Source organism: Acomys russatus, chromosome 23 (genome assembly GCF_903995435.1).
Source record: "Acomys russatus chromosome 23, mAcoRus1.1, whole genome shotgun sequence".
Lineage (NCBI taxonomy): Eukaryota > Metazoa > Chordata > Mammalia > Rodentia > Muridae > Acomys > Acomys russatus.
Genome location: NC_067159.1, coordinates 18,260,156 through 18,286,841, shown reverse-complemented (window position 1 = coordinate 18,286,841; position 26,686 = coordinate 18,260,156). Strand labels below are relative to the sequence as shown.

The 26,686-nt window shown below is 45.4% G+C and overlaps 1 protein-coding gene and 1 non-coding gene across 6 annotated transcripts in view; one reads left to right on the top strand and one right to left on the bottom strand.

Moving 5' to 3' along the window:
- Cdc14a (cell division cycle 14A) overlaps positions 1 to 26,686 on the top strand; it is a 160,239-nt gene that overhangs the window by 79,318 nt on the left and 54,235 nt on the right. For all 5 annotated transcript variants that reach the window (XM_051166034.1, XM_051166033.1, XM_051166035.1 and 2 more), the window contains 3 exons: positions 9,590 to 9,677; positions 19,391 to 19,621; positions 25,973 to 26,111. In XM_051166034.1, the coding sequence (XP_051021991.1) occupies positions 9,590 to 9,677; positions 19,391 to 19,621; positions 25,973 to 26,111 (458 nt within the window). The remainder of the gene's footprint in view (positions 1 to 9,589; positions 9,678 to 19,390; positions 19,622 to 25,972; positions 26,112 to 26,686) is intronic.
- Positions 8,399 to 8,473, bottom strand: LOC127206792 (small nucleolar RNA SNORD26). Its single transcript, XR_007832883.1, has one exon. It is a non-coding gene; the product is annotated as a small nucleolar RNA SNORD26 (small nucleolar RNA).

Sequence of the window (26,686 nt, the reverse complement as noted above, 5' to 3'; positions counted from 1 at the left end):
GATCCCTTGTCCAACTCTCCCAGCTCTGCCAGGCTCCGGCGGCCTCCAGCATCTCGCTGCCTGATGCTCCGCTGTGCCCACTCCTGTTGCAGTCCCTCCCAGCTGCCTGCTTACTGCTTCCTCAAAGTCTCACCTGGCCGAGCTTGCTTTATGCAGTTTTCATTTGTCTTGTCCTCTCCCCTTTATTTCATGTATATGCAGTCTGTGGAGAGCAGATTTCTGTCTAGAGTCCCCTGTCCCCTTAGTGTCACGGTTTACAATTTGTGCCCCCCCTCCCCCAACATCAAAGTAATTTACATACAACTTTAATTTCCTTATGAGGCTGTAAATTCCTTGTGGATGGGACATGGCATAATGGAAAAACATATTCTGTGTTCCTTATACAAATCCTTAAGTTCAGAAACATCTCTGTCTTCCAAAGTTAAGTTTAGTATAACTTGTTAATAATTTACACTCTATTGTTTAATCTCTCCCCCTCTCTCCTTCTCTGTATATGTATTATGTATGTATGTATGTATGTATGTATGTATGTGTGCCACTTTTAGTAGTGGCAGAAGAATCTTCTCATTTTAGAAAGGAAGGAGGGAAGAAAGGAAGTACAGAAACTAGAAACAAAGGGCAGTGCAGGTATACTGGACAAGACTGGTTTAAACACACCCATCACTTACGGAGTCATTTTGAAAAGTGAACTGACCTATACTTCTTCCCTTGCAATGCTTCCTATATTTTATTTTCAAAAGGACACAGACAAGTGTTCATAGTTTGTGCATCTTTGTAAAAATAAAGCAACTCCTGAGCAGATCCCCCCAGCTCATACATAAATGCGTATTGGTATACTGTGAGCTGAGGTGTTTTTCTCTGAAGCTAATGATATGTGTATTTTACAGACCTCTCACTTGCAGAGGTGTCTCTTAAGGCCATATACCTAAGTGTGTGTGAGTAATTTTGTCTCCTTATAATGAGCCTCCGAATAAAATAAGTTCTAGGTGCCATGCCCAAAGAGCCCAAGTTGGCTCTCTCTCCTGAGTGTATGAGCATGGAGAATATACCATTAAATGCTAAAGATATTTTACTTAAAAGTGTAATTCAGGTATGGGAGATAGAGAAAGAAAAGGCACAGACACTACAGAGAAAACAAACAAACACTGAGCATTGCCTCTGCTTTCCACATGGTGATGCTGAGGCCACTATTGACAAGCCTTCCCGACATGGGCAAGTCAGCCAACACAGCAAATGGAACCTGGTGACAATGGGGTCCCCTGTCCCCTGCCTTTATCTGAATTAATAAGAACTTAGGCAGTAGGAGAAAAGCAATGGATTTTGGTGACTGTCTAGAAAAGTTTTTTTTTTTTTTTTCCCAAATGTCTTCTTTCTTTGTACATGGGACGTCTGTCCCATCACAAAGCTTATCAGACGGAAGGTCACAAAGCAAAGTGTGGTCGGCAGGTGGCAGGCATTTCATAAATGTTTGCTTGATGAGTAGCTGAATAGAGGGCCACTTTTGTAATGGTCTGTGTGGCCCAAGCACTCCTGGTCATAATGCCTCTTGCTGTTTGCACTGCTCCAGGGAGTCTGGTCATTTGGTGAACTGTGAAAGAGCCAGCATTTCATATAACAAAGCCTGTATTCCACGAAAGGACTTGCAGATTTGAAAGTAAAATTGTATTCTTGACGGCAATTGTGAGACTCACTGGGAGTGAGTTGGGATATTCAGGATGCATCCTTTCATAAGAACTTTCCCCCTTTAATTGTACAGTCCTGGGTGCAGGTTCCCCTCTCTCTACTCCTCCGAGTTTCTCCCCCTCCCCCCTCCTATCTGCATCCACCCCCTTTCTCTCTCTCCCATTAGAATATAAACAGGCTTCTAAGGGATTATAGTAGAATAATATAAAATGAAATAAAATATGATAAGACAAAAGAAAAACTAGTATATAGGAAAAGCCGAACATACTGAAGGAGCCCAAGAAAAGGCACAAGAAACAGATACAGGTGCAGAGACCCCTTGGGTTGCTGCACAATCAGGAGTCATGTAAAAACACTGAATTTGAAGCCATAATATATACTTAAAGGACGTTGTAGAGTAAAAAGAGAGGAGTAAAAAGTATGTATAAATAAAATAAAAATAGAAAATAAGGTAGAGAGAGAGAGAGAGAGAGAGAGAGAGAGAGAGAGAGAGAGAGAGAGAGAGAAGAGAAGAGAGGAGAGAGAGAGAACAAGAAACCTCCAAAGACTCCATTGACCATCGACTGCTAGGCATGAGGCTCACCCTTAAGAGTAGTTTGTTTCCCTGGTGAGACTCATTTGCAAGAAGTTATTAGTTGGAGATTGTTCTGGGTTAGGTATGAGGGCCTGTGCTCACTTCTTCCTTCAGCTCTACGATCCAATCTGGGGCCGACTTGTGCAGGCCCTGTGCATGCTGCTACAGTCTCTGTGCATAGGAGTAATTTTTTTTTTTTTTTTTTTAAAGAATAGGTCTATTTGGTTTTCTCCTTGGTCCCTAGGCCATCTAGTCCCAACTTCATAGTCACAAGGTTCCATCTTGTGGAATGGGTCTTAAGTCAAATCAGATATTGGGTTACTCCCACAACCTTTGGGCCAACATTGCACGAGCATATCTTGCAGGCAGGACACCATTGTAGATAAAAGAGTTTGTGGTTAGGCTGGTGTTTACATTTCCCCTTTGGCAGCATGTAGAATAACTTCCTGTACCAAAGATGCTGGCACACAGGGATGAAGGCTCTATGTGGGTACCAGCTCAACTTCTTCATGCTCAGTGGGTTTTGTAGGTGCTGACTTCAGCAATGGGGTCTGGCTGTCAGTTTGTGGAGCGCAACCTATAGTCTAGGCAACAGTGTGGGTTGTTTGGATACTCCCAGGGGACGGACCCCTTTGGCCAACAACTCAATGAGATATAACCCACTCCTGATTTGGAAGCTTCATTTGGGGACAAGAGATGTTCAGTTGGGGCTCTATCTCCCCCAGTACTTGGTGATTTCATTTAGTTTGCTTTTGTATATGTATATATTTAGGAAGCTCTTTCCTATATTAGGTTTCCATACTGCCCCTCTAATGGTCCTTAAGTTTAGCTGTATCTTCCCATATTCTGCCCTCACCTCTCTTTTACCTCCCACTCTCCACTAGATCACCCCTCCCCCACCGTTTGTCTATAACTAGCTATTCTATTTCCCTTTCCTAGGGAGATCTGTATGCCACCTAGTCCCTTACTCTATACCTAACCTCCATGGTTCTATGGATTATAGCTTATCATTGACTGAAGAGCTAATATCCACATTATAAGCAAACATATACTCTATTTGTCTTTCTGGGTCTGGGTTACCTCACTCAGTTTTTTTTTTTTTTTCCCTACTTCTGTCCATTTACCAATGAATTTTATGACTTCATTTTTAAATGGCTGAGTAGTGCTCTATTGTGAAAATTCTTTATCTATCTGTTGGGTGACATCTAGGCTGCTTCCAATTTCTGGCTGTTATGAATACAGTAGCAGTGAACATGGTTGGGCCAGTGTCTCTGTGGCAGGCTGAAATGTTCTTTGGGTATGTGCCCAAGAGTGGTATAGCTGGATCGTAAGCAGATCAATTCCCATCTTCCTGTGGGACTGCCATCCCAATTTCCATAGTGGCTGCACAAATTTGCACTCCTACCAGCAGTGGCTGAATACTCCCTTTACACTACATCCTTGCCAGCATGAGCTGTCACTTGTTTTTTCTTACTCATAGACACTTCTTTACTAAACTATATTTAATATGTAATATGGCTTGGGAAGGCTAGGCACTTGGGAAACTGAGGCAGGACGGTTGCCACAAATTCAAGGCTACTCTGAGTTACTGAGACCCTATCTCAAATAATACATACCAACCAACCAACCAACCAACCAACCAACCAACCACTAAGCCAGTGAGGCCATGTGTGACATTAAAGAGTTCCTTCCCCATTTTTATGCTTGTATGTAGTGTACCTGTATGCATATGCGTGGCTTTGCATGTGTGGGGCCCACCATGTTTGTGTGTTTGGGTGGATGTGTACGTGTGTGCATGAGCATGTGGAGGCCTGAGGTTAATAAATCATCTATTATTCTTCTACCTTATTCAATAAGGAAGAGTTGGTCTCTCAGTCAGATTCAGAGCTCACCAACATGTTCCACGAATCCCTTGTCTTGGCCTTTGGAGGCTAGAGTTACAGGCAGGCTGTCAAACCCACCAGATGGTTATGTAGGTAGGTTTTAGGGGAATCCAGGGCTGGTCCTCACACTTGCATGGCGGGTGCGCTAACTGCCGAGTCATCTGCTCAGCCCTTTAAAGGAGGTTTCTGTGATCAGAATGCTACATACAAACACAGAGGATAGGTCAGCAGACTGTAAGTACTTGCTTCAGGTCTAACAATGAACCAGTGCCCATTACTCAAAGGTCACATCTACTGTCACCTGCCATTCAAGAATCTAAAGCATGCCATCTATAATTAGTCACATTGAATATTAAATATTCCAGTAGCCACATTTAGAAATGCTGAAAAGAAATGGTTGAAGGCATTTTAAATAATACATTTCAGTTAATTCAATATTTCTGACATATCTCAAAATATAGTTAATACAGAGATTTTTAATGAAGTATTTTACACTTTTACAACATTATGCCTTCCAAATCCAGTGTGGAGTTTACACTATGGCATACCTGAATTTGGTCTGTTCACACTTTTAAGACACAGTAGCTAGGGTAAATATTCCACAAAATGACAGGCTTGGCCATGCTTTGTCGTGGTCCCCCTGTGTGACATGAAGCCTAAAGGAACCTATCTCCTTGCTTTATCTGGTCTAAGTGTTCACTGGGAGTCTTTTCAAGATTGTCCAATTTAGCAAGATTGGAGAAAGATGCCTCAGGAACTTGGGTGTTTTCATGTGAGCTGCAGTGGTTCACTCCCTTCAGAACCGAGAAATAGCACCAGATGCTCGGGTCTGGCCACAATGCCTTCCAAAATATGGTCTCTTCAGGTCCTCACATCGACCTGTCTGTCCCACTGCTAAGACTCACATTACTCAAACAGGCAGAACTCTGTCGGCAATTCGAGGGATCTCCAGAATCAACTAAGCAGCCAGACAACCAACCAACCAACCAACTAACCAACCAACCAACCAACCAACCGGACAAACATCCGAAGAATGATCTGGAAGCTCCGTGTAGGAATCAGTGTCAAAATGTCTGTACTTTACAACAGGGCTCATAAAGTGATCTCAAAGAATCCTTTGAGATTCAGCCACTCCTTTGAAATCTGGCCATGGATCAGTTCAGGAAAATAACATAGACCTTTTGTCCTAGGGAGAAATGGTGCCCGTGAAAGCCCCAGTGTTCAATTCACACTGTGCCGCTGTGTACCTGTGTGGACATGGACAGTGTGCCCTCTAGTGGTGTAGTCACTACAAGACGCTCTTCTGCTTTGAGGACCTTGGTGTAGTATACGCAGTGCCATCAGTTAGTTTCTCCTATATTATTTTGGGAGTAAGTTGTTCTTAACAAACAAGACCTAAAGACTATTGCCTATTAATGATGATGTGTTTACTTTCTGTCCACCAGGAAGGATTTAGAGCTAATTCCCTCTGCTTTCTAGAAGGCATTCTGTTCTTTATGAGTGGTCCATGATCAGGTGACCTCACAGGGAAAATGCAGAGTGAGGTCATCCACTAGCAGTGTCTTGTTTCTAGTTGTGGGTGGTAATGACTGAAGAAGAAACGCAGAGAAAGGGACTTCAGTGGTGACCTTGTTTTGGGCGGGGGTGGGAGGGCACTTATCACTGTGGTTCGCAGTTATTTACCTTACCTCACTTAGCTTTTGGCCCATGCAATTTCAAAGAGTTGCCTTAAGTAGCCCCTTAGTGATAAGACAGAGTTCAAAGTTCAAGATCGACTTCAGCCCTGGGCAGTTACTTACATGGCTTTCTTTGGGCTATTTTATATCTGTCATTATCTCCCCTACCCTAATAAGTCTTCCCCCACTTTTTGAAAAAATGCTTTCTGTGAAATAGTGCTGTCAGTAGGAGGGTTGTTTTTCAGACTGTCAAACAAGGCTTGACCTTATTTTCTCATACACTGACAATCTGGGTCACATCTTTGACCTTGGCAAGAGAGAGCCAACACCTGGCTACTGTTGGCCTGATTACAGAGGGACTCCTACTTGCTCAGGTGCAGGGGCCCTGCACAGGGCTGCTTGTTTGTTTCTACCTTGGCACACAGAGGTCATGATCACACCTGCTCAATGCCCAGTAAACACACATCACACCTGCTGGCTACTGGGGCCTCTGCTTGTCCCAGTCCCTGCCCAGGCAGCTCCATCCCCATCACTCTGACTGGGAAACTTTGCTTCTCAAAAAATAATGCTAGGACCAGGGAGATGGTTCAATTGGAAAAAGATTGGCCAAGCGAGCATGAAAACCAGGTTGTAGATTCCCCAAACCTATGTCTGGTGGCATGCCATCTGTGATGCTGGCACATGGTAGAGGTGCACGAGAGGGTTGAGATAGGAGGACCAGAGTTGAAGTCTCATGGGCTTTTTTTCTGTCTAGTTTGGTGTGTTCATCGATATGATACTTGTTCAGCTCATATTTGAGCAGTCTTGGTGAGACTCTTGGGGTGTAACTTCTGATATTAGGAGACACAATCTCACAGCAAACTCCCTAGACTGTGACTTTTAATTAGGAACTTGTTCTTATTTTTGTAGCAACCCTCCACGACACTTAGAATGCTTTTTTGAAATGATGTACCTTTCTTTCATCATTGGCTCATCTATGCTGGAAGAAATTATAACTTAAAAAAAAATCAGTTATTTGCAACATAGATCACTGGTTAGTGGAATCTAAGGTTGGATTTGTAGGTGATAACAACTTAGTTTATTGTATGACTTGGAACTGTCTAGGCTGACCATAGCCTTCATTGCATCAGGAAATTGTCGTAGTAACCAGTGGTGTTGACTCTGAGTTTTCCCTTCAGCACAGTCTGTGTGAGAACCAGTGGATTTCGTTAGGTCTCCATCTCAGGCCAGTAGCAGGAGTCAAGTGTGTGATGGGGCAAGGCTGTGCTTGGGAGTGGCTCTGTAGAGCAAACTGGAATGGAATCTGGATGCCACTTGCCCCGTGATTTTCTGTTGTTCCTAGATTGTGGGCAGGACTGCCTACTCCTGCCCTAGGACTGGGGTCAGGGAGGCCTCAGGGTGCAGATGTGTGGGCATGTCCTCAGCCATCTGGAGCAATTACAGAGGTGTGCCTCCCATGGGGATCTGGCTAGGAGAACTATTTGAAGCATGCTTCTGGAACCATCCTGCTGTATTTATTTCACCACTCAAAGTTTAAGCTCACTGAATTCCTTCCTGGACACTACAGCTGCTACTGGAGAGTGACCTGGGGCTTCCACATGTGCGGATAAATTACACTCATTGCTAGTCACAGGTCCCGTTCTCCAGGCTATAAAACGTGTTAGGATAGATTCTCTCCTAAACAATCCCTCATGTTTTCTCTCCATCTCTAATTATTGTTTGATTAATTTTATTTCCTTTCTCTCCCTTCACTGCTTTCTCTCTCTGTGTCTCTCGGAGTTTTGTTTTTGCTTTCCTGATATTGTAGTCCAACTGGCCTGGAACTCATAGCAGACCTCTTGCCTCAGCTTTCCAAGTGCTGGGATTTTAGGTATGTTCTTTAACTTCCAAATTATCTGAGGTGTGGTCTCTGTAACTATTATGGTTTGATGTTCCTGTCAACATAGGAGTGTCCAAAACCAAGCCAGTCTCTAATTGTGAAAACATTTTCCTTCCTCATTTTGTAAGATGGCTACTCTTGTAATTTTCTTCTTGCTATCTCTGATCATCTTTCTCAAGCTTCCTTGTGAGCCTTTTTGTTCCCTTTGCCCACCCCCAAACCCAAAAAAACCTCATGATTTTTGGATGAACAATGGTTTCTGTGATTCAAGTACACTGGCTTTTAAGTTTCAACAACAACGTGTGTACTGCTGTTCCCAGGCCTTTACATCTTGAGCATTAACATGACATCAGCAAGCATACTGGATTTTTCCACCCTGTGGTTGAGTCTGCAGAGGTGTTCACTTGGCCTGGAATGTTGGAAACAATCTCTCAAATATCCCTACCCTATTGCTCTCCCTTGCCAACTGTCTGTCTACCATTGTAGCGCTCACTCTCAGTTGTTACTAGTTGAGGGGGCGTAGGCAACACACATTGGACACGCCCCCTTTCTTCCATCACACTCACTCAAAAGTAGAACTAAATCAATCATCTGGACATGGAAATGTAGTTTTAACCCAACAACTCAAATATTGACTGTGGTTAAGCTCATAAAGGGTCCAGCTTCATGACATTTGTACTTCTGTATTTGTTTTTTTTTTTTTTCTACTCAAACTCCTCAGTTTCTCTCCACTACACCATCAGAAAGAGAGAGTTCAACTTTCAAATCATCCCTGTGGTGTACTTCTGTATTAAGCTGTACTGTCAGTGTGCGTTTATTGTTTCAGAGGTTAGAAAAATGCAAAAACATCTTTATGATTTTTTAAAAAGACATCACAATTGTTGTTGTTGTTGTTTTTTTTTTTTTTAAGCACTCTTTCTGCCACCCTCCTGGATGATATGGAGACTTGGGCCAAGGGTGGAGTTAGGTGTGGAGGTGTGAATATTCTGTAATGTATTACATAGAAGTCTCCCAACTACCTGCAAAGTCTTGGGTATAACCCAATCTCTGTCCCAGTCCTGATAAGTTGTAGCACAAGGGAAGGGAGAGAAAGAGAGGTGGTACTGGAATGCGGGAAGGTGACTGATTTCTTGGTCTTTAGGACTTTTCTGATGATCACTTTGACTATGTTAACCAGAGGTTAATAAAGATTTTATCAGTCAGCAGATACATTTCTTTTGGTTTCATAGGATTTAAAAATGTATTTAAATATAGTCAATATTTTAAAGAAAGATTTTCCTGGGAAGTTTATTTGGAAGGTCAGAGGCAGTGTCACCTTTCCAGGGTGACCAATTGGCCACAGCTGGCAGCCTTTGTTTGGGTTTGGTGCCTCCTGCAGGAGGCCTTGGCTGAGAGGTTTGTGGTGCCCTTTGCCAGTCCTTAAATCAGCATTGAAAGCAGACATATTCAGCCACAACAACAAAAACCGGAAAAAGAGAGTATGTTTATTGTGACTAGATATTCATACTTTTTTCATCATTTAAACGCTGTCTACCATGTTCATAGAAGGGCTCATATTTCCCATTTTTCTCTTCTCTCAGCATAGTTATTTTTCTGGAATAAAAATATTTTCATCTTATTTCAGTGTAGGCTGACCAGGAGATAAGTTTGGAGTAAGACAAATGACCTCTTCATACAATCTAGATTTTTTTCATCATCTGAGTAAAAACTTTTTTTAAATGAAGTGGATTTATAAATAGCTTTTTTAAAAAAGGTGCATCTTGACACTTGTATTAGTTTCCCTTCATGCAATTAATCTAGTACTGATACTGGGATAAGTTATTTGTATGGACTGTCTATAGTGTATAAAAATTATAAGCTATTTTTCTTTTCTTTTTCCCCAAAATTCTGCCAGCGAGTTGAAAATGGGGACTTCAACTGGATCGTTCCAGGAAAATTTTTAGCATTTAGTGGACCACATCCTAAAAGCAAAATTGAAAACGGTAGGTTGTGTTCTCCACCTAAACATTTATTTTAGTTTACTTTCATTACTTTCTCCTGTTTCTATATACAATTCTTTCCCTTCACTAATACCCTTTGAGGAATATTTATTCATAATTTTCAAAATTGGGCAGTATTAGCTTGTGTGTTACAACTTATAATACTATGAGCTTTAGCCCTGTTTTACTTTATTTTAAAAGCAGATTTGTTTTATTTTTAAGTATGTGAGTGTGTGTGTGTGTTTGTGTGTGTGTGCTCCTGCATGTGTGTATCTGCATGCGCATGTGTACATGGAATACGTTGCATGCAGAGTTCAGAAGAGGCCATCAGGTCCCCTGGGGCTGGAGTTGTAGGTGGTTGGTGGTGCGCTGCCTGACATGGGTACTGGGAACCCGGCTTTGGTCCACTGTAAGAGCACTCCACACTCTTAACTTGTGAACCATCTCTCCAGCTACCCATAACCTTGGTTTAAGACACAAGCTTTCAGGCTGCCATAAACAGGTCATTTACTTTATTTGGGTAGACTAAGAAGAATTTGAAAAATAGACCAGTCAAACCATTGAGCTGAGGCCAAATTCTGGTGAGCACACATAACTGAAGCAGTTTTATTTAAGACTGTTGTAGCTAAAATGTCGATGTTTAACGAGAGCAGTGGTTCTCAACCTACCTAACGCTGTGTGTGACTCTTTAATACCGTTCCTCATGTTGTGGTGACCCCCAAACATAAAATCGTTTTGTTGTTACTTCACAACTTTAACTTTGCTGCTGCTATGAATAGTAATATAAATATCTGTTATGCAACCCTGTGACAAGGTTATTCAACCCTTTAGGGGTCGTGACCCACAGGTTGAGAACCACCGAGTTAGGGTCTCCTGCCTAAGAGTTAACGTTCTGTAGGTGCTGCGTCATGGTCTTTTTTTGTAGAGAACTTTAACTTAAAAACTTTTTGAGATTAAAATAATCTTATAGTAAGATTAGTAATTTTGATCCAATTACAAGGAAAACTTGGCATTTCTACTTTATTTTAAGAAACCGTATCTTCTGATGAAGGCGAGAGAGGGGTTTCTTAATAGAAAATCTGGTTTTCTTCTTTTTTTAAATAAATATTTTAATGTTTATCCCAGAATTTCATATGTGTATACACAATATATCTTTGTCATATCGGATCTCTAAATCCCACTCCGGTTCCCCTTAGGACTTCCAATTCTTTCCCTCACATCTTCATGTCTTTTTCATAAAAAACAAAAACAACAATAAAACCACACTGAGTCCAGTTAGTGTTGCCCCTTTGAACTGGTGTGGACCCGTGCACACAAGCAAGAGTAAGTTCTGGTAGCCACACGCCCAATATCAAAGGCTTCCTCCACCTCTAACGTCCATCAATTTCCAAGCGAAGGATGGAAACGTATGAGCCCCTCTCCCATCCATGTTGAAATGCCGATTTCAGCTTGATTTTGGGCAGTCTTGTGCAGGTGACCACAGCTACTGAGTTCATAAGTACAACAGCCATGCCATGTCTAGAAAGTAGCTCTACTTTACAGCGCCATAGCTCTAACATTCTGTCTATCTCATTTTCAATATTTCTTGGGCCTCTGTGGTGTGTGTGTGTGTGTGTGTGTGTGTGTGAGTGTGTGTGTATGTGACTTGGAGAGGGAGAAGGGGGAGGGAGGGAGAGAAGGAGGGAGAGATAAAGAGAAGGAGGGAGGAAGGGAGGGAGAAAGAGGTGTCGCTGAGCACTCAACTTCCTCTTCACATTCTAACCAAATTAGTGAATGTCTGCATTGACTGATGCCCACAGCTTCTCTGACCAACGCCGAGCCAACGCTGAGAGCAGCACTAATTTATGGGCACGAACAAAAATATTTAGAGAGCAGTGTGACCGGGTGTCCAGTTAGCAAAGTGACAGTAGTCGATCTCCTACCTTCCAGGGCCTGTGACCGACCTCCCCAGTCATAGGCTTTCCAGATCTGGTCTAGCTTGTTTTTTCTGTGTCCTTTGTCTGAAGTGTGTTGTGCCACGAGCGATAGGGTCTTAGCATCTAGCTATAGGTGGATAGGTAAGGAAAAGCTGAGATTTGAAAACATTTGATGATCAAGCAGCTGTTGTTGGGTGGGAGCAAAAGGAAGTCCTGTGATCGTGGGATCTGAGCAGAAAGCACGTGGGAATGTTAAGCGTGTGTGTGAACAGAGAGCGACCAGGACACTCACTGAGCCACCATGACTTATGTTGTTTTGGCGGTGAGAAGATAACAGTCTGTTTTTTTTTTTAAAAAATAAATTTGAATTCATTAATGAATTATAACTAGAATAAAACATGTATTTTGGATTTTAGATTTCAAAACAATTCTGCCTTCCTTCCTTCCTTCCTTCCTTTTTTTCTTCATTTGGTTTTGGTTTTTCGACATGTAGCCTTGGCTGTCCTGGAACTCGATCTGTAGACCAGTCTAGCCTTGAACTCACAGAGATCCGAGAGCTGAGATTAAAGGTGTGCGCCACCACGCCTGGCTTCAAAACAATTCTTTTAATGGGAAATGTGAAACACACACACACACACACACACACACACACACACACACACACACACACACAAGGATAGCAGGCTAGCTTGAGACAAAGAATCCCAGAAATTGATTGTATGTCCATTTAAGGAGAGAAGCCTGGCTCCTCTGTCCCCTACTGGCTGTGGAACCTGCAGTGACTTTTCTGCCTTCTGGGAGCATCAATTCCCTTGTATGGCCCAATAAGGAGAATAGACCACATCTTTAGGCAGCCAGTGAGGATACCAGATAACTGGCCTTAAGCTATCATTTCCCTTAGCAGATATACAACTATATTTTTATCACCGATGAGTCACTTAACTCAGCATTTCTTCACATTTCCAACTTTAAAGTGAAGGGCTGGGAAGAGATGAACTGAAGTTTCTCTTAGGTCTGAAATTGTGTTTGGTTGCTCTTTAGTTCCTCTGGGTCCCGTGAGTCACTGATGCCATGTCGCCATCTAGTGGCAAGATGGAGTAAGGGTTGAGTGAGCCATCCATCTGCTCTGGGTGGGCTGGTAGATTCCCACCCAGTGCAAAAACTAGTTCCTCACAACTATAGGATAACAGCGCCAGCCACACATTTGTTGAGAGGTCATAGGATTATTCCTTTGGGACAATTCCATTTGCATTATTCCTTGATTTCAATAAATTCAAAGTCATTTTTAAGAGTTTTCTTTTCCTTCCTTCCTTCCTTCCTTCATTTTTTTTTTTAACCCGGCTTAGTGTCCTGATGAATAGGATGGAGTTGGGCTTTATCCAAAATAAGCACCAGCACAGGTGCTTTGAGTTACAGGGTTTAAATGCTGGCTAGCTAAGTGTGCTTGGGCCAGTAAACTGTGCAGGTGTCACTTATTCTGCAACTGTGGGGTTTAATGAGATAATCCATATGTGGTCCCTTGCAAGTGATTAGTAAAATTAGGTACTATTACTGTCCTCATCATTAGCTCTGTGTCCCAGTACCATGTGTTTACAAGTGTGCCATGGCTTCTTTCTCAAAAGATGTCCATGCTTTCTTTTACAGTTTAGCTGTATTAGCCCAAGCCCCCACTTGTTCTCACGGACAACCGTGTGTAAAGGAGAGGGTCTTGCCCCTTGGTGGTAGGGAGAGCAGAGGCTCCCAGAGGCTGCCACAGCCAAGCTGGGTATATCCCCTGGACACAGAGTCCCTCGGATGGCTTTTATATCCTCATGGCAACCACTGCATTCTCTCCTTGCCCCATGAGTCTGTAGTCGGGAGACGAGGGAGCCGTCTAGACTTACCGACGTGGTTTCTGTCAGTAAAAGAGCATGTGTTTGCTCCCTCTGTGGATGTATTGCTGTGTTCACACAGGAGTTGTGAGGTGAGTTCCCTGTAACCTGTTTGCTCAAGTGCAGCCAGGTCGGGACTAGTAAATCCTGCTTTCCAGCTCCGCCTCCATCTTGGGCTGATGCAACTCCTTGCTGGCAGGAGACCCAATACTGATAAATGAACGAAAACAACGTCTACTGGCCTGTGTGAGGCAGCTCACAAATGGCAAGAGAAGGCGGGAGAACTAGAAAATGGGCAACAGCCGGAAGAAACAGTGTGTCTTCAGGGTCTACGCAGGAGAACAGGACCATGCCCAAGGATTCCAGCCGGAAGGAATTTTTATGTACTCGTTTAAAATTTTATTCATTTAATTAAAAAAATTAGCATGCACGGTATTAGATACTATTATGGTATTTTTGAAACAAATGTGTTTGAGTCCCCTCCCCATCATCTCACCTACTGCCCCACACCCAGTCCTCCATCATCTCTCCTACTGGCCCAAACGCAGCCCTCCATCATCTCTCCTACTGTCCACACCCCAGTCCTCCATCATCTCTCCTACTGGCCCAAACGCAGCCCTCCATCATCTCTCCTACTGTCCACACCCCAGTCCTCCATCATCTCTCCTACTGCCCCACACCCAGTCCTCCATCATCTCTCCTACTGCCCCACACCCAGCCCTCCATCATCTCTCCTACAGTCCACACCCCAGCCCTCCATCATCTCTCCTACTGCCCCATATCCAGCCCTCCATCATCTTTCCTACTGCCCCACACCCCAGCCCTCCATCATTTCTCCTACTGCCCCACACCCCAGCCCTACATCATTTCTCCTACTGCCTCATATCTAACCCTCCATCATCTCTCCTACTGCCCCACACCCCAGCCCTCCATCATCTCTCCTACTGCCCCACACCCAGTCCTCCATCATCTCTCCTACTGCCTCACACCCCAGCCCTCCATCATCTCTCCTACTGCCCCACACCCAGTCCTCCATCATCTCTCCTACTGCCCCACACCCCAGCCCTCCATCATCTCTCCTACTGCCCCACACCCAGTCCTCCATCATCTCTCCTACTGCCCCACACCCAGTCCTCCATCATCTCTCCTACTGCCTCACACCCCAGCCCTCCATCATCTCTCCTACTGCCCTCCACCCCAGTCCTCCTCATCTCTCCTACTGCCCCACACCCAGTCCGCCATCATCTCTCCTACTGCCTCACACCCAGTTCCTCCATCATCTCTCCTATTGCCCCACACCCAGCCCCCATCATCTCTTCCTACAGTCCACACCCCAGCCTCCATCATCCTCCTACAAGTCCACACAACCAGCCCTCCATCATCTCTCCTACAGTCCACACACCAGCCCTCCATCATCTCTCCCTACTGCCCCATTATCCAGCCCTCCATCATGTTTCCTACTGCCCCACAACCCCAGCCTTCCATCATCTCTCCTACTGCCCCACACCCAGTCCTCAATCTCTCCTACTGCCCACACCCAGCCCTCCATCATCTCTCCTACAGTCCACACCCCAGCCCTCCATCATCTCTCCTACTGCCCCATATCCAGCCCTCCATCATCTTTCCTACTGCCCCAACACCCAGCCCTCCATCATTTCTCCTACTAGCCCCACACCCAGCCCTACATCATTTCTCCTACTACTGCCTCATATCTAACCCCTCCATCATCTCTCTACTACTGCCCCCACACCCCAGCCCTCCATCATCTCTCCTACTGCCTCACACCCCAGCCCCTCCCATCATCTCCTCCTACTGCCCACACCCCCAGCCCTCCATCATTTCTCCTACTGCCCCACACCCCAGCCCTACATCATTTCTCCTACTGCCTCATATCTAACCCTCCATCATCTCTCCTACTGCCCCACACCCAGTCCTCCATCATCTCTCCTACTGCCTCACACCCCAGCCCTCCATCATCTCTCCTACTGCCCCACACCCAGTCCTCCATCATTTCTCCTACTGCCCCACACCCCAGTCCTCCATCATCTCTCCTACTGCCTCACACCCCAGCCCTCCATCATCTCTCCTACTGCCCCACACCCAGTCCTCCATCATCTCTCCTACTGCCCCACACCCAGTCCTCCATCATCTATCCTACTGCCTCACACCCAGTCCTCCATCATCTCTCCTACTGCCCCACACCCAGTCCTCCATCATCTCTCCTACTGCCCCACACCCAGCCCTCCATCATCTCTCCTACAGTCCACACCCCAGCCCTCCATCATCTCTCCTACAGTCCACACCCCAGCCCTCCATCATCTCTCCTACAGTCCACACCCCAGCCCTCCATCATCTCTCCTACTGCCCCATATCCAGCCCTCCATCATGTTTCCTACTGCCCCACACCCCAGCCCTCCATCATCTCTCCTACTGCCCCACACCCAGTCCTCCATCATCTCTCCTACTGCCCCACACCCAGTCCTCCATCATCTCTCCTACTGCCCCACACCCAGTCCTCCATCATCTCTCCTACAGCCCCATACCCAGTCCTCCATCATCTCTCCTACTGCCCCACACCCAGCACTCCATCATCTCTCCTACAGTCCACACCCCAGCCCTCCATCATCTCTCCTGCAGTCCATACCCCAGCCCTCCATCATCTCTCCTACAGTCCACACCCCAGCCCTCCATCATCTCTCCTACTGCCCCATATCCAGCCCTCCATCATCTTTCCTACTGCTCCACACCCCAGCCCTCCATCATCTCTCCTACTGCCCCACACCCAGTCCTCCATCTTCTCTCCTACTGCCCCACACCCCAGCCCTCCATCATCTCTCCTACTGCCCCACACCCAGTCCTCCATCTTCTCTCCTACTGTCCCACACCCCAGCCCTCCATCATCTCTCCTACTGTCCACACCCAGTCCTCCATCATCTCTCCTACTGCCTCACACCCCAGCCCTCCATCATCTCTCCTACTGTCCCACACCCAGTCCTCCATCATCTCTCCTACTGCCCCACACCCAGTCCTCCATGATCTCTCCTACTGCCTCACACCCCAGCCCTTCATCATCTCTCCTACTGCCCCACACCCAGTCCTCTATCATCTCTCCTACTGCCTCACACCCAGTCCTCCATCATCTCTCCTACTGCCCCATACCCCAGCCCTCCATCATCTCTCCTACTGCCCCACACCCAGTCCTCCATCATCTCTCCTACTGCCCCACACCCCAGCCCTCCATCATCTCTCCTACTGCCCCACACCCCAGTCCTCCATCATCTCTCCTACTGCCCCACACCCAGTCCTCCATCATCTCTCCTACTGCCTCACACCCCAGCCCTCCATCATCTTTCCTACTGCGCCACACCCAGTCCTCCATCATCTCTTCTACTGCCTCACACCCAGCCCTCCATCATCTCTCCTACTGCCCCACACCCAGTCCTCCATCATCTCTCCTACTGCCCCACACCCAGCCCTCCATCATCTCTCCTACAGTCCACACCCCAGCCCTCCATCATCTCTCCTACAGTCCACACCCCAGCCCTCCATCATCTCTCCTGCAGTCCACACCCCAGCCCTCCATCATCTCTCCTACTGCCCCACACCCAGTCCTCCATCATCTCTCCTACTGCCCCATACCTAGCTATCTCTTATTACCTTCCCCTAGTCTCAGTTCTGATTTTCATGTCAGTGTGACCCTCTGACCTTCTTTCCTCTTTTTCCTTCGCACCTATTTTCACCCGCTCTTGGTCTCCTTTTTAGTTTTCTAGGTTTTACTTGTATCTACATCCATTTCTATAATACATGTATACATTACAAGCTAGGATTCACAGATGAAAGAGAACATGTGGTTTTTGTCTTTCTGAGTTTGGGTCACCTCGCTTAATATTTTACTTTCTAGATCCACCCGTCTCTATTTTTTCTGTAAATTTTATTTAGTTTATGGCTGAGTAAAATCCCATTGTAAATTGGCACCACATTTTCATTATCCACTCATCTGCTAATGGACATCCAGGCTGGTGTCAAATACCCTCTAGTCTGACTAGGGCAGAAATATGTATGCTTGCGTAAGTGTCTTTGTGACAGGATTGGAGTCCTTTGGATATATGTTCATGAGTGGCTCACTAGGTCATGTGGTTGATGTTTTTAATTTTTTGAATAGTCTCCATGTGGATTTCCAGAATGGCTGTACTAGTTTGCCCTCCACCCACAGTGAATAAGGGTCCGTCTTTCCATACATCACCAACAGCATTTGCAATTGGATTTCTTGATGTTAGCCACAGAGGGAATTTAATGCAGGGAGTTTTTTACAGTGAGGAGTGAAAAGAAAGACAGCAATGAAGAGCACAGAGGGCTAAGGAGAAGGGAGGGAGTCCCTCTGAGGCTGAGGGGGGGATGAAAGATGCAAAGGAGAGTTAGGACCAAGAGACTTGGAGGAAGAACACCTGCTGGTGCTCAGAGCTCTGGAGGGAATGAGAGCTGCTGTGTAGATTTGGGGCTCAAGGAGTGGGGACTGGAGACTCTGTTGCTGGAGAAGGCATCTGGCTGGTTCAGGGCATGCCACGCTGAGCTTGGGGTTCTGGCTGAAGTGCTGACAGAATCGGAAGAAAGCCTTTCTTTGGTCGTCCTGTCATCTCTCCTATTTTGAGAGCAAATAGGAAGGATGCTGGACATGTAGTCTGTAAACTAGGAGACAGACTCGGGATTACAAAGCAGGGCATTGAAGCGCTTGGAGCTGAGAGAAAGCAGAACACGTAGCCGGGAGCACGGTGTGGAAACCCTCCAGTTCATTCTCTGGAGCACATGACCCCCGTGAACTCCTAGTGAGGTCATTTCACTTGCCAGGTCTGCCAAGAATCTGCCAGCAACCGAGGAACCCCGAACGGCTGCATCCCAAGTGAGGGATAGGTGGTAATTGGTGCATTAGGAAATTAGTCTTATTAGCCACTGGGGCTGCAAGGCAAGGTTTACAATGGCCCAAATTCTCAGTGGTCACTTTGGATGGTTGGCCAAGAGTAGATCAGTGACCCAGTTACCTCTGAAGCTCCCAAGAATGTTCACTTGCTGGGTGGCGGGGGGTGGGGGGTGGGGGGTTGGGGGTGGGGGGGTGGGTTGGGGGGGCATGCCAAGGCATCTGGAGATTGTCCCCTCTCCATAAAGAAAGTGTCTACCAAAAGCTACTCTCTTAACTTTCCTTTGAAATATAACATTTTCAATCGAGCATGTATATATTTGCATTACACATAGGGTTGATTGGAACTCTGTATACTGTGGAGTGGCTGTCAAGTTTAAGACATGGATCCAGTCCAGCACACTGTTCTTAACTGCAGCTGCCATGTCGTACACTAGGGCCCTTGCTCATACTCCTCTTGTCTATTGGACCCTTTGGTTACCGTTTTCCCAGTTCCCAGCTGTGAACTTCAAGGAGATAATTTTGAGAACTCTTCCATGCTGTGTCTTGCAGGGACACCCCGTTTTTGCAGGGAGTTGTTCTATGGATGGGAGCTGCATCTCTGGCTCCAAAAGAAGCCTTAGCCAGGGGAACTGCATTAATTAAGTGAATGATAATGTTTAAGGAGGAATATTATGCCAAACCACCCTGGTACTACTGCTCTGCACGTTTTTCTTCAGAACTGCCATTTTTTGGAGCTTCCAAGATCAGGCTTCCAGGATTCGGAGATTGACATTTTCAACCATAATGAACTATTTGCAAAACACAGAGGTTTTTTTTGTTTGTTTGTTTGTTTGTTTGGGTTGTACCCACCTCTGGTGTTTATATTTAGGTCAGCCGCTGCTTTGATGGCTCCTCTGTTGACCCTCACAGACCTCCCGAAACACTCTTCCCTCCCAACTCTGTGAGATCTGAATAAGTTATTGTCAGTGTGAGGCGGAATGCGGCTGTCTGCTGACTGTCCCCGTTTGCCTGTAGGTTACCCTCTCCACGCCCCCGAAGCCTACTTTCCGTATTTCAAAAAGAACAACGTGACCGCGATCGTGAGACTGAACAAAAAGATTTACGAGGCGAAGCGCTTTACTGACGCCGGCTTCGAGCACTATGACCTGTTCTTCATAGACGGCAGCACCCCGAGCGACAACATCGTGCGGAGGTTCCTGAACATCTGTGAGAACACGGAAGGGGCGATCGCGGTCCACTGCAAAGGTGTGCTCGAGGTCTCAGGGGCCCGCTGTGCTTGGGAAGGGTGCGCCCCTAATAATGAGCAAGACCTGCTGGTGATAGAATACTGTGGGATGGTTTTCTTTTGTGTTAGACAGTTGGAACATGAGCATATTTACGCCAGGTGTGTGGCGTACGCCTTTAAATCCCAGCGCTTGGGAGGCAGAGGCAGGCGGATCTCTGTGAGTTCGAGGCCAGCCTGGTCTGCAAAGTGAGTCCAGGACACCCAGGGCTACACAGAGAAATCGTGTCTCGAAAAACAAAAACAAAAACAAAAACAAAAAAATCCCTTCCTAGGGAAAGGATTAATTGCCTTGGTGGTGGCCCAGCTTTCTTGACTAGTCAGTGCCTGCACTTTTAACTCTGAGCAGCTCAGGTTCATTGATTCTAAACATCATAAGCAAGGGAAGTAACGTAAGGACGGCCATAGGCTGGAAAGGCCATCTTTCCCTAGGTAACCCTGTCAAGAGGCAAATATTGGTTCCCTTGTCCCTTTTCCCTTCAGAATTATCTTTTTTTCTTAGTCTTCCACCATCTGATATTTCATCTCTCTCTCTCTCTCTCTCTCTCTCTCTCTCTCTCTCTCTCTCTGTTCACACGTGTGTAGGCTACAGTTTGACAAGTGTCTTTCTCAGTCACTCTGCAATTTTTTTTAATTAAAAAAAAATTTTTTTGAGACAGGGTCTCTCACTTAACTAAGGAGCTTGTCTTTTTAGTTATATTGATTGGCTGATGAGTTACCAGGAATTCTCCATCTCTACCCTTCCCACTCGAGAGCACCTGGATTATATATAGGTGATCATTACAGTGCCTGGCTTTATTGTGGATACTGGGGCTCCAATCACAGGACTCCATTCTTCCTAGGCAGGCGCATTACTATCTTGTGGCGTCTCTCTATTGCTTCTTTTAATGTTCTCTCCACCCCCTTCTACCCCCAGCCAGCCCCTCCCCTGAGTCATATGCCTCGTAGAATGGAGGGTCTTCCCATCCATTGCTTGATGTGGGGGTATCTCAGAATTAACTGGAAGACTTAGCTGTGTAAGCAAATACTTGGCCTCTGGAACGGGCACTATGAGGCAAGGGTTGTTAAGAGTATAGCAAGGGTAGGTCTCCATTTTAACAAATCAAAAGACAGGATTCCCGTTTAAAATTGAGCGTTATATTAAAGTCGGAAGAAGGTCAGATTCCACCGTAGGTTTTCCAGTTTGGTAGTTTTAATTTCAGTGGAGACAAATCACTCCTGGGAACTGAGCGGCAGTTCTTCACTCGGCCGCAAGGTGGCACTGCACACATAACTTTGTGTCCACAAAGGGCTTTTTGTTGCATTTTATGCAAATCGGCCAGTAGGTGTTGGGGATGGTACAGTTCTTTTCAAGCGAGGAGCGCTGCTGTAACTGCCTTATTCAGACAGTGTGGCATTGGTTCTGACAGAAATTAAAATACCATTTTGTAGGCCCTTGTTTCTATGTTTAAGATTTGAGTAGGTGGAGGAACTTTGCTGAACATGTGAGCTGTGAACAGTGATGCGAAGCTGCGTTCTCCCAGCAGGCTGGAAGAGAGGGAAGCAAATTGCACGTGGCCCACAGTTTAGGGATGGCCCCCAAAGCCAGGCTGCAGCCAACTTTGACGCAGCTCTTCCCTCACCCTCCTTTGTGAGGGCCGGACCCTGGCTTGTAGGACAGTCCTCCCTGAGTTGTTAGGAAGGCACTCCGTGCTCCCTGCTTGCTTCTGACGTCTCTCAAGAGGCAGAGAGCTTGCTTGTTCTGAATGTGTTTCATTTGCACCCTAAGTTTGTTTTATTGTAACCCTTCTGACAGGAACAAAAAAGTACTGTAAATAGAATCTTGTGCCAGCTGCGCTTGGCTAGCAGGGTGTTGAGGTAACGGACCACAAGAAATTGGATTTTCCTCAGTAATTTCATGCTGGAAGAAGGAAAAGGCTGAAGCCAGCTAGAAGGAGAGCTGTGTGTATGTGTGCGTATATATGTGTGTGTGGGGGTAGGGGGTGGGGGGACATATTTCACACCACTGACAGCTTTTCAAGTCACTTTGCAGGTCTTAAGGGTCATTGGACTTCTCTGTTTCTCTCCTCACCACAACACCTTCAATGAATCTCCTTTTCTGTGCTCTAGTCCCAAATGTATCTTTAATTAGACCACTGTGGGTGGGTGGCTGCACCTGGCTCATTGTATTTGCATGTGTGTGTGTGTGTGTGTGTGTGTGTGTGTGTGTGTGTGTGTACGCACACACAGGTAGCTGGAACCCAGTCTCTTACCCTAACCCTGATAACACTGTGGTCCCTCATTGCTAAAGGTTGCTCAGATGCAAGACAAGGCCCCGCCTTTCACGTAGCTCATGTGTCAGAAGAGCCTGAGAGCTTGTGGATTGTGGCAGTGAACTGTGGTACAGGATAGTTCTATGACTCTTTCAAAGTTCAGTTTCAAAAAAAAAAAAAAAAAAAAAAAGTCAGCATTTTCCCCAGGAGATTAATTTGGCCTTTTCTTTGGTCGGTTGTTATTACAAGGTCATGTGTATGTTTGTATATTTATAAGCCATATTTTGGATCAACAAATTCAAGGGAGAAAAAAACCCAAAGCTTTCTTTTTTTTTTTCTTTACTTAAACTTTTTTTCATACAGTATTTTTTTTTTTTATCATGTTTCCCTGCCTCCAACTCCCTCTCTACCCTCCCTACCTCCCTAGCCACTCAACTTCACATTTTCTTTACGTCTCAAAACAAAACAAAAGATGAAAATCAAAACAAGCAAAACCAAACCAAACCAAACCAAAACCCAATAAGACAAGAAAAATTCTCAAACAAGATAAAATTAAACAAAAGCTCCCTACCCCCACAAAGACATAGAGCTCTCTTTGTGTTGGTCAACTATTTCCAGGTATGGGCCCTGCCCTGAGGTGTGGTTAACATATACAGTGAGATTCCACTGGGGGTGGGGGGACTGATTTGCCCTTTGCCAGAGGGTATCCATGGATACAAACAGCTTCTTGGTTAGGGGTGGGACCCTGTGTTCACTTACCCTTCTCAGGGTCGGGACCTTGCCTTGCTTGAAGCTGTGAGGATCTTATGATTGCTGGCACAGCCTTTGTTGACTTCATGTGTCCTGTTCTCGCAGTGGATGGGAATAAACAGAGATCTGTGAGCGGGCGCTGTGCAGGGAGTGAGAGACGTTGGAGCACTCAGTCCTGAACGGGATGCTTTTTTAAGGTCCTACCCCACCCCACCCCACCCCACCCCACCCCAAGGCTCGGGGTTCTAAGTGGAAGTGGAGGTGGAAAGATCAGAAGAGCTAGAGGCAGTGGACGATTCCAAGCTTAAATTTAAACGTAGTGTACCCTGCCTCCCCTCAATAGCGCAAGAAATACTGGGAACAGAAACTCCGCAGTTAAATATTGTTGCTCTACAGACTTTCTCTGTGTATCACTTAGCTGTGAGTGTTTACCTCTTAAGGAATGTATGTACATTTTTTTTTCTCATTGCAGAGCTGCCCCCCTCCCATATTTCCAATATTACCTTATAAAGTGCTGAAGTGGGTTCTTATGGAGGAAGGTCACATTTATACTTGGTGTTGCCTACATGTGAGGCGGCTTCTTCCTTTCCCCTCTCACTTGTTCACACATGTAAGATTCTTTTATAAGGATCACACCTTCGGTTTAATTGCAGCTGTTTTGTTTTTAATGGCACACTTAGCTACCTAGGCTTGCTAATTACTTTGACATCTGCCCTGATTAAGTCAGCTTAATTTTCTGAAAATTTCAAGCAGCACTCAGTGTTTTAATTGAACTAAAAGGAGGTGGAAGTGAGACTCCCATCCTTTGTTAAATGAACTCTCACGGGGACTGGGGAGAGAATAAAAATGTCATGTGTCAACATAAAGTGTTACTCGGAGGCAAGTCCGACACAGCTTTGTTGCAGAGGTATGAGACTCCCCACGGGTCAGCGTCTGCAGTCCGTATTGTGGCGGATTAAAGGAAACGGCTGCAAGTTGGTGACATTTTCTAGCCCGAATACTAATCTAAGATATGACAGCGCTGTTATTGTGTTATGTGCATATTGATGCCTTATTGGGAATCAGGAAAAGGCCTGGCACTCCAAAGCACTTGGTATAAATAGAGCCCCTTGCACCTTTGTCATGCTGTGCCTGGGAGCCTTTTAATTACGGATGCTTTAACATTTTTGTTAAAGTTTTAATAGGAACTTAGCGAAGAACTCCTGTTCACTGTGGGTAAGAGCTCCCAAGGATTGAGTGCTAAGTAGCTTCTTTTTATAGACCTAAAATTATAGACTCCTTTAAAAAAGGGGGGAAGCAACTTCAGTTTCAGAGAAATTGAAAATTCACAGCACCATCTATTGCGTGTGTGTAGGATCAGGAACCTGGATGGGGGTACCAGGCGGCTCCCTGCATGAGGAGCCGTTGTGGCAGTCCCCAGGAAGAAGCCTGCCTGCTCTCCAGACAGGGACCCAAACTGGAAACCCCAGGGACCAGCTGATTCTTGGTGCCTGGTCTGGCATGCTCTGCTAGCCTTGTCAAGCATCTGGAGAATTATTCTAACAGTCTCTCCAAATGAAAGTGAAGAGTCTAGCCAGACTTGTTAACTTTACCCTCTTATTGGTGTTGAGGTTTGAGCTGGGTCAAAAGGTACTTGAGATAATTAGGGCATAAATATATATCTTACCTAATCTAATAACAGGGTATATATGCTTTCCACAATGGAAAGATGATGGAAAGGCAACGCCAGGCATCTGTAGGCGTGAACTTGACTATCCTTGTCCTTTGGTTTTCATGTGTGACGGACCTTGTAAGCAGTATTGCTATCAAGTGGGTAAACTGCTTGTGTTGGGTAAAATCCTTTCAATTTTTTTTTTTCCTGCGTAAAGTACAGATTTACACACAGTGTATACTAGGTACCCATAACAGTGCAATTTCATGGTGGGCGATTAGAAATAAAGTATCTATAGATGCTCCTGGGAAGCAGTGATATAAAAAGGACTGCCGGCCAGATGGCTCAGCAGGTGAAGGCGCTTGCTGCCAAGCCTGCCCACCTGAGTTTGACTGCTGGGATCCACACAGTGGAGGAGATAACAGACTCCTGAGCACTGCTCTCTGACAGCACGGAAAAGGAAATGTGGCTTCATTTAAAGTAACTATGGAAAAGCTCATTTAAAGACATTCATTTTCTATATTTTTAATACTTCTTAAATTAGGTTGGGTTTAAAAATTGATGAGCAGTGATGTATATTATGCCATTGGACATTATGACTGTTTCTCAGTTTTGATCAAATACGGTGCATTTCATAGTCCTGGAGATTAGATTATCTTTGTTATTTGACCAAGGGAAGCTGACAAAGGGGACCCTTGAAAATGTGATATTCTGACTCTTTTTCATCAAGTCAGTGGGTTTATTGAACGAAGGCCAAGGAAAGGCTTCGTGCATGCAAAACAAACTATCACTAAGTTACAGCCCCAGTCTAGACTATTCTAACTGCATTTCGCTGCATTTCACCTTTCTCTCTCATCCTCTCCCTGTCTTTCTTCCTCTCCCTTCCTCCTTACCCTCCTCTCTCTCTCTCTCTCTCTCTCTCTCTCTCTCTCTCCTGCCTCTTTCCTTCTGGTCTCACTATTTAGCTCAGGCTGGCCTTGAACCTCATGACTCTCCTGCCTCAGTCTCCTCAATTCTAGGATGACAAGCACGTGCCACTACACCTGGTTTCCCCGTTTCCTTTTCTAATGAGATGTTTTCATGGGTGAATTTCAAGGTCAGAAATTTCGGTCATTTTACATTTCCCTGTGATCCGATCAAAATGTCCAATCTACTGTGTGCTCCTTATTGCTTTGTCCCAGCCCCTGTTGGCCATCTTCACACTACAGCCTTATTCCAGGCTTTTCTCTGCCCACCCCTCTCTTCCCATCCAGCCAGCTTTCTGCTTCCAGATCCATTTCTTTTCATCATGTCATTTTCTTTCCTTAAAATGTAGGGTGACTTCATTTTGCCCTTTCCATTGGTTAAAGAAAAATATATGTGGTTCTATTTTGTGTTGGTTTTGTTGTTGTTGTTGTTTTTTCTTTTTCTTTTTCTTCTGTACTTGGAATTGAATCAAGGCCATTGTTCATGCTTGGCAGGTGCTTTGCCAATAAACTACTATATCTCCAGCCTGAAAAATGTATGGTTTTTTTACATGAGAGAAATTGTGTGAGCCTCAGCCATTGCTGCCGTCGTTGCTCTAGAATCCAGTGCTGTCTGTGGACAGGGTAGGGTCTCATGATATTTTTTGCGGGTGCGCGTGATACACTTTGCGTTTTAATCTCTTTCCTATTTTACAGCTGGTCTAGGAAGAACTGGGACGTTGATAGCCTGCTATGTCATGAAACACTACAGGTTTACACATGCTGAAATCATTGCTTGGATCAGAATTTGCCGACCAGGCTCCATCATCGGACCCCAGCAGCACTTCCTGGAAGAGTAAGTACCCTTTTTCCTCTGGTTGCATTCGCTTCTGCCCCTGATCCTTCCTCCCTCTTGTTCCCTGGCTGTGGACCCAGTTATAAAATGAGAGCATTGTCAGAGAAGGCGGCGCCTCGGGTAGACTGCTGTTGACCTGACAGCTAAGGTGCTGAGATCTTGTACTTTACATCTCTTAGATCAGGTGAGAGTGAGAAGAACTCCGCCCTCTCTGCCCACCCCTTTTCTGTCAATTTTCAATGTGTGATGTGGCTACAGTGCAATTTTCTTATGTCATCCCACTTGGTGCTGCTCATTCCGTTCTTTTGTTTGTGTGTCTAAAAGCAGAATGACTTAAAAAAAAAAAAAAAAAAAAAAAAAAAATATATATATATATATATATATATATATATATATATATATATATATATATATATATAAAACCCTCACATCTGGGGTCAGTCCCTGGGATCAGCCCTGGGGTCAGTCCCTGGGATCAGCCCTGGGGTCAGTCCCTGGGATCAGCCCTGGGGTCAGTTCCTGGGTTTAGTAAGATGACAGAGCTGCTAATGAAACTGCAGTTTCTGGATTCGTGA